We start from the raw sequence: 6,788 nt of genomic DNA, 5'->3' as shown, positions 1-6,788 counted from the left end.
GGTCTCAGAAAGTGAGAACCGGCCAAAATGTCCTCACTTTACTCTCTTTGTCCTCACTCTGCTGGTCTTAAACTCAAACTGGTCCTCATAAAGATAGATGTACAAGTACACACACACACGTCTTAGGGGGTCCCCATCATGGGTTGTTGATTCTTGGGTGGGACCAAAAATCTTAATACTTATTTAAATATAGTTAATCAATTTATTTATCAATTTAAATTTAAATCAATTTACAATATTTACCATATCTGATGTCAAGTTCTATATTTGTCTGAGGGACCACAAATTCTACTTTTACCTTATAGGGGGTCCCTAATGCCTAATGAGGTATGCTTGAGTTTAATAATAACGGTGGTTATAAGACTTTTACCATCATTGTGGAGCCATTTTGTATAGGAACCTGTCATACACAAATATATGCCGATTCCTTTGGACAAAAACAAAGCTACTAGTTGTTTGATATATAGCACACTGTTTTATTAGTATATTTAGCTTTGTGATGTACAGCTTGGGAGGAAAAAAGGTCACAATGTCATATTCTGTGACATCTTAGCAGTGACGTCCCACTGGAGAAAGCTTAATCTCAAATCATTGGTTTTCATTAATGAAAGTGATATGTTAGGAGCCACCCATGCTGTTTTGCAGTTAACAACAAAACTGATTTTTTTTCATTCAGTCCCTTCGTATCTTCACATATGTTTTTATCAACATTTCTAAAGAATTAAAATATTTAGCCACATGTACTGAAAAAAGTATTCACTGATATATATATATATAACACAATAAATATAAAAAAAATTAGTTTGATATATATTATGGTTATTAAATAGGGAAATGGGGTTGCCAATAAGACGACTTTCTCAACTATAAAACAGTAATCATTTACCTGAGGATTATACTCTGCTGTTCTTGTACTCTAATACTTGATGTCTGCCCCCGTTAAAGGGTGTGATAATGGCTTTTAATCATTAACCAACGAATGGCCACGTTCTCCTTAATGGACGGAGGAAAAATCTTCCTTTTGTGTTGACAGCAGTTTGAGAAAAAGAATAAGGTTCGCCTGAAGGGATTGATTTAATGGGATTTCCTAGACAGATATCCTGTCTGAACTTGACGCTGCAAGTCCCATTTCCCTTACTTATAAAGGAATCGGATGAAATCAAGTAATGTCTGAAAAAGGGAAAGCATTTGAAGTAAACAAAGCAAACAAACAAAAAGAAAGAAAATCTCAAAAATCTGTACATGTAAACATCACACTTCCACTGAGTCCAAAATGAGAAGGAAAGAGACAGTTTCACATTGGTATTAGATACATATCAAAACCAGAGCCGACATCCTCAGCTCTGTATACAGTAGGAGAAATCAGAAGAAAATGAAATTGGAGAACATCCAAAGCACCAACAAATGCAAAAAAACTCAAACAAGGAACCACATTGATTTGAATGCAGCTGTACACCACTGTGGTAGAAAAATAAAAAGTCAAGTTGTCATTTTTTCAGAGCTTCATATCTGACACCGGACATCTTTTTTAAATTGTGAAGTTAAGCAACAACCATAACCAGCGTCACACCTGAATGCAAAGCCAGAACCCGTCTGACCTTCCGTGTATGTGATGTGATTGAGTAAAGGGTTCGAATGGGACTGGGGATGAGTCTTTAACATACGACGGATGGGCTGTTTACTCGTATGAAAGATCACAGTAGATAGCGGTTTAACCTATCAAAAAAACAGAGGTACTATGACAGGAAATACAAGAGGTGAGGGGTTTCTAGTACACTATTAAAAGTGTAGTTCAACTTCAAAATTCTGTCATCATTTACTCTCTGGTCATTTCAAACCTGTATGACATTTTTTGTTCCGCAGAACACAAAAGAAGATATTTTGAAGAATGTTGTTAACAGCCCGCTATATTCACTTGCATTGGTTACAATAGAAGTGAATGGAGGGCTGTGGTGTTCTGTAACTAACATTTTTACAAATATCTTCTTTTGTGTTCTGCAGAAGAAAGGCATACAGGTTTGAAATGACAAGAGGGCGAGTAAATGATGACAGAATTTTCATATGTATGTGAACTACTCCTTAAACATTTACATAACAATCAATTCAGTTAAGCCCTTTTAAAGGCACAGCTCAGCAAATGAGAAAAACAGATACTGTCCGCAATATCCCAAAACAAAACGTTAAGCCAATACAGAACTGAGATTAAAGTTCTTGGGAGGAGACTCTTGACATGTGTGAATAATACTGTTGCTAACACCTATAACTTAAAATCCTTTGTTATCTAATGCACGGATGCAGATTGTGAGAGTACTCAAGCAGGTCGCTCTTGGTGTATCTGCAATCCGATGTGACCTTGGTTTGGCTGTCTGCCTGGCATGTTGACATCCTTGTTTGGAATGTATAGGCATACAGTACCAATTTCAAATGCGAGTTGTTACAAAACATTTCCTTTAAAGACCACTTGCGATACAAAAAAAATACAAAATAATCAAGATAACCAGAATAAAAACAGGATAAAAAGGTTTTGACAGTGAGCAACAGAAGTCGCGTTTGAGAGTGAGAGATGCTCTGATTATGGCTAAAATACCCCTCACTCCTCCTGACGCGCTGTACCGTACACACACAACACAGAGCACGAGAACAAAACTGTCAACTAGTTACACCTTTTTCGAGATTGTCGTTTGCCTTGTTTTACAGTTTGCAGTTCAGTTGCTGTCCTTGAGTGAGCTGGAGAGAAGAAGCCCATAACAAACAGATGAACGGTTCGCTTTTCAGCTTCTCCTCAGATGCGCAAAGCGATCCCAGGTTCAAGTCACAAACGCTTACCGTCGTATGTTTTTCTAAATCCACAAAAGAGCTCAGTGGCATGTGAGGTTGGCGTATATTCGACGGCGTTTGACAGTCGGTTTAACAGGCAGTGGGATTCATACCCATATCAGATCTCAATGAGAGAGAGAGATGACTGAGGCAGGAAAAGAAAAACAGGAGGAGCCAGCAGCTGGAATATCTTTCCAAAACTTGACCTCTCAACATCTATATGGCTCTACTTGTACAATAACGTTGGAGCGAAAACTCAAAAATGAAACTCTTCAAATATGGAAAACAGCATGTCCAGGTCCAAAACAATTTAGTTTTTTCTTATAGACAAAAAAGCGTATTTTATAACCTTTAAAGTCTCTTTTTATGGCAATTAAGCATTTTTTCCCATTCCAACTAACATCAAACATAAAATCACTATTTATACTCATATGACAGTATCTGTTTTACCATTGATGGTCATGGTTCAATAAAAAAATGTATCAAGATTTTTTATAACGTAACAAAATTCTCAGATTTCTAAATTCTCTTCACTATGACATCACAGTAATGAGAACGTGTGTGGGTGGGTAAAAATGTGCTTGTTAAGAAAATATCGATGTGAAAATGCAAAATAAATTTGAGACTTCGTAAGCTTTTATCTATAATATGATGTCATTTTTTTAAGTGTTCAGCTGAAATGTGACCTAGATGTGTTTCCGCAACAACCCAATATTCATAAGCAGAACCACAGTGGATTTTTTCTACATCATCTACGTCATACATTCTCTCCTGAGATGAATATATGAAACAAAGCAAATAAGACGTGGACAGAGCGACATTAAACAGACAGATCAGACCGTAGACACGCTATAAGCTCAACACAGTGATGAGAGGCCTGGCGCTGACAATTTTGCATATTTCTTTACATCAACGGCGACATTCTAATGAAAAATCAGGAGGGCAGGGCGCTTAGGTCTACCAAGGACTCTTACAAATATAATACAATACATTTCAATTCGCTACAAGAAATCAATACCGCATGTGTGTCTGTGGTTTGGACGGGGTGTCAAAATTGCACACAAATATGTTTAAGAAGGCAGTGTTGTCTCTGGTCACACACTCGCTTAATCCACAAGCACAAGCGTTTGCAAGAAACACAGCACCCCATCATGGATTTCAATCACACCCGTCATGTGCGTAAGAAGGGTTAAATGCATGTCCGATGATTCAGGAAGCTCCTCGGTGGGGGTCATGGCAGCTTTAATATATTAATATTTCTCTTTAAGGGCCAGAAATGCTTTTGATTATCATCTGCATTGCGATATTCTTTCTCCACCCCCACCAGCAGTGCAATAAACACTCTCAGATTAGCACTGCCTCTGTGTGCGTATGATGCAAATTACAGTGACATTTCAGTCAGTTCCTGAACGGTTCTCACTAAATAAGCATTTTTTTACCTGTCCTGCAATATATGTAATTCACTAAAGAGCGTGACTGAATGTGTGTGTATGCGTGTCTGCGCCAAGCTCTTCTGACAAGTTGCTCACCACTGATCTTCCCATTGCTGAAGCACTTGAACCCTAAAACAAACATGTAAAAAAAAGCTGGCAAAGCAAACAAAAGCAGCCTTCTGTCTTAAACAAATGCTCTCAACTAGAATGCAAAACATGGCAGTTTTTAATCTTCCCTCCAAATATTTTTGGCTTCCCGTCTCCGTCTTTTGCTCATCGTTTGTACATTTTTTGCCTTGGTACATTTCGTCTTGAGGTGCTCTGGTTGTGTCGGGAGGCTTGAGGTTTTAGGTCTGTGGCATTATAACCGAGTCCATAGCAGCAGAGTGGATTAATGGCCATAAAGAAGAGTCAACAGATAAAAAGACTAACACCTTCGACCTCCTTCCATCTCCGTTTCCCCCTGAATACAGTCAGGCGGAGGAGGAGATGAGCAACAGAAGGGCACAGTATAGAAACCAGGAGTGACCCGTAGAGAGGGAATGGAGCGAGTTGGCACCTGCATACTGTATGTGACAGGTTCAAATGCATTCAGGAAGGGTACGGCCCATTTCACAAAAAGACCCTGTCGATTATATCAGTCAACCTCATCAGAACACTTCATTTTGTCCAAAAAAGTCCAACCTTCCATTTTAAGTTTAAGTCTAGTGTGTTCAAGACATCGATACCTTGAAATGGACCGGAATATATACAAAACTTAATGCACGCTGCAAAAACACGTCTTACTTTGTGTTGCGTTTCCAATACAATTATTAGTTTTTAAATCAAGGTACATTTGCTTCTTGTTTACTGAAAGAAAATATCAAAATGAAATATGCTTATGCTTAAAATGTGAAATTAATATCTGTCAATGGGGTCAAAAAATGAGGCTGAATGAAGTTTGTTAAATCAAAAAACTTGAATTAAGTTGATTTTTCTACTACACTGGCAGATATTTTGCTTTGTTTTAGGCATAAACGTTTAGAAAACAAGACTTATCTTAGGTCATTTTGCTTCTCCAGTAATTGTATCTTGATTCAATAATCTTCAGATATTTGTACTGGATAACAAGACAAGAATACTAAATAAGATATCGATTTGCAGTGCAACAAAATCTCTATTTTGTTTTCCAGTAAAAATATCCATACATCCTTAAAACAGGGATTGTTTAAATAAAAGCAGAGAATACTATCTTGAATCGACTTAACTTACTTCACTGGCAAAAAAACGCCCCAAAACCGCCATTAAGAACAGAAAAAGAAATCTGAACATTGTGCAAGGGTCTGTTATAAGCAATTTTGCTTCTCAAATCTTGTTTTTAGGATATTTCGATATTTTAGCTGTAAAACAAAACTGCTGCCTAAGAAAATGTTTTGCAGCGTTTGGAGAATAGAAACAACCTAAACCAACTGCTTTTGAACCACAGAAACAAATCCACCCTACTCTGCTCTCAATGGCTAAATCTCAGGGTGCTGAGATGCGGTGGACCGTGCAGCTGAGGAAGGACGGGTGATCATTTTCTTCTCCCCCACACAGAGAGGGAGAACACTGGGGGAGAGAGAGAGCAGAACAGACAGGCTGAGGTATTTCCAGGTGATCTTCCACCTGCATATCTAAATGCATAAGTTACATGTTCAGAGGTCAGAACAAATGGAAAAGTGCTTCAGGACACAGAGAGTGCTTATTTACAGCAAATACAAATGTCTCTCAGTTTTCTTCATTCTCTTTTTTTAACCTTCTTTCCATTACACCTCGAAAAGCGTCTTCATTTTGTTAGTGCCATCTGGAGTATTGGTGTGCCGTAGAACCTCCTTTGAAACATCTAAAGAAAAGGAGCATCTGAAATCAATGGCTCTTACACGGGCAGGGAGGCGGAGCTTCAGTGAGCGGAGGATAAATGGAGGGAGAAGCCATGAATCAATATGAAGTGCATACAGACACACGGCACTGTCCAATCACAAGCTTCTCCTCGCTAAAGCAGCACTGCAGTGTCCTTCGGAGCTCCTCTCCCATCGCCACGGTAACTCATCCGTGCCTCTGCCGTTCATCTCCTCTCGCCGATGAGAAGCTCCAACAAGCTGAAATTAAGTGAAAGCTTGATGGAGCTGTGTTGTTCTCTCTCTCACTCGAGCCAGATGTGATCAGAAACATCTGACAATGATGATCATGGTTATGAAAGCTCCATGTGCGGGACGCAGCCTGTAGTCCAGAGAGATGAGTTTAAAAAGAGAGAGAGAGGGCGTTGAGGAAAGAGAGTGAGAAGTTCAGTTCTGTTGTAGTATGAGGTTCTCCAGCTCGTCTGCCGATCGGAGGAGGAACGCAGCAGATTCACGGTATCCCGCAATCAGTTGTCGCACCGCAGCCACCTCTGTATGGCTGAGCTGAGCTGAAGTCCCGCCCCCTCCGCCGTTCCTCCCGAGACTACTGGAGCTTGACGAGGATGAATTGGAGGCCAGAGACTTCATACTGAGATCAGTAGGACCTAAGTATAGTGTGTGA

General features: G+C 39.3%; 1 protein-coding gene across 1 annotated transcript in view; it reads right to left on the bottom strand.

Moving 5' to 3' along the window:
- Positions 1–458: 458 nt before the first annotated feature.
- Positions 459–6,788, bottom strand: part of nol4lb (nucleolar protein 4-like b) — an 89,148-nt gene continuing 82,818 nt past the window's right edge. The window contains exon 11 of the mRNA XM_056732213.1: positions 459–6,771. Within this exon, the coding sequence (XP_056588191.1) occupies positions 6,554–6,771 (218 nt within the window). The 3' untranslated portion in view covers positions 459–6,553. The remainder of the gene's footprint in view (positions 6,772–6,788) is intronic.

The sequence above is a fragment of the Triplophysa dalaica genome, chromosome 20 (genome assembly GCF_015846415.1).
Source record: "Triplophysa dalaica isolate WHDGS20190420 chromosome 20, ASM1584641v1, whole genome shotgun sequence".
Classification (NCBI taxonomy): Eukaryota; Metazoa; Chordata; class Actinopteri; order Cypriniformes; family Nemacheilidae; genus Triplophysa; species Triplophysa dalaica.
The sequence above is the reverse complement of the archived record's forward strand: the minus strand, read 5'-3'. Positions and strand labels throughout refer to the sequence as shown.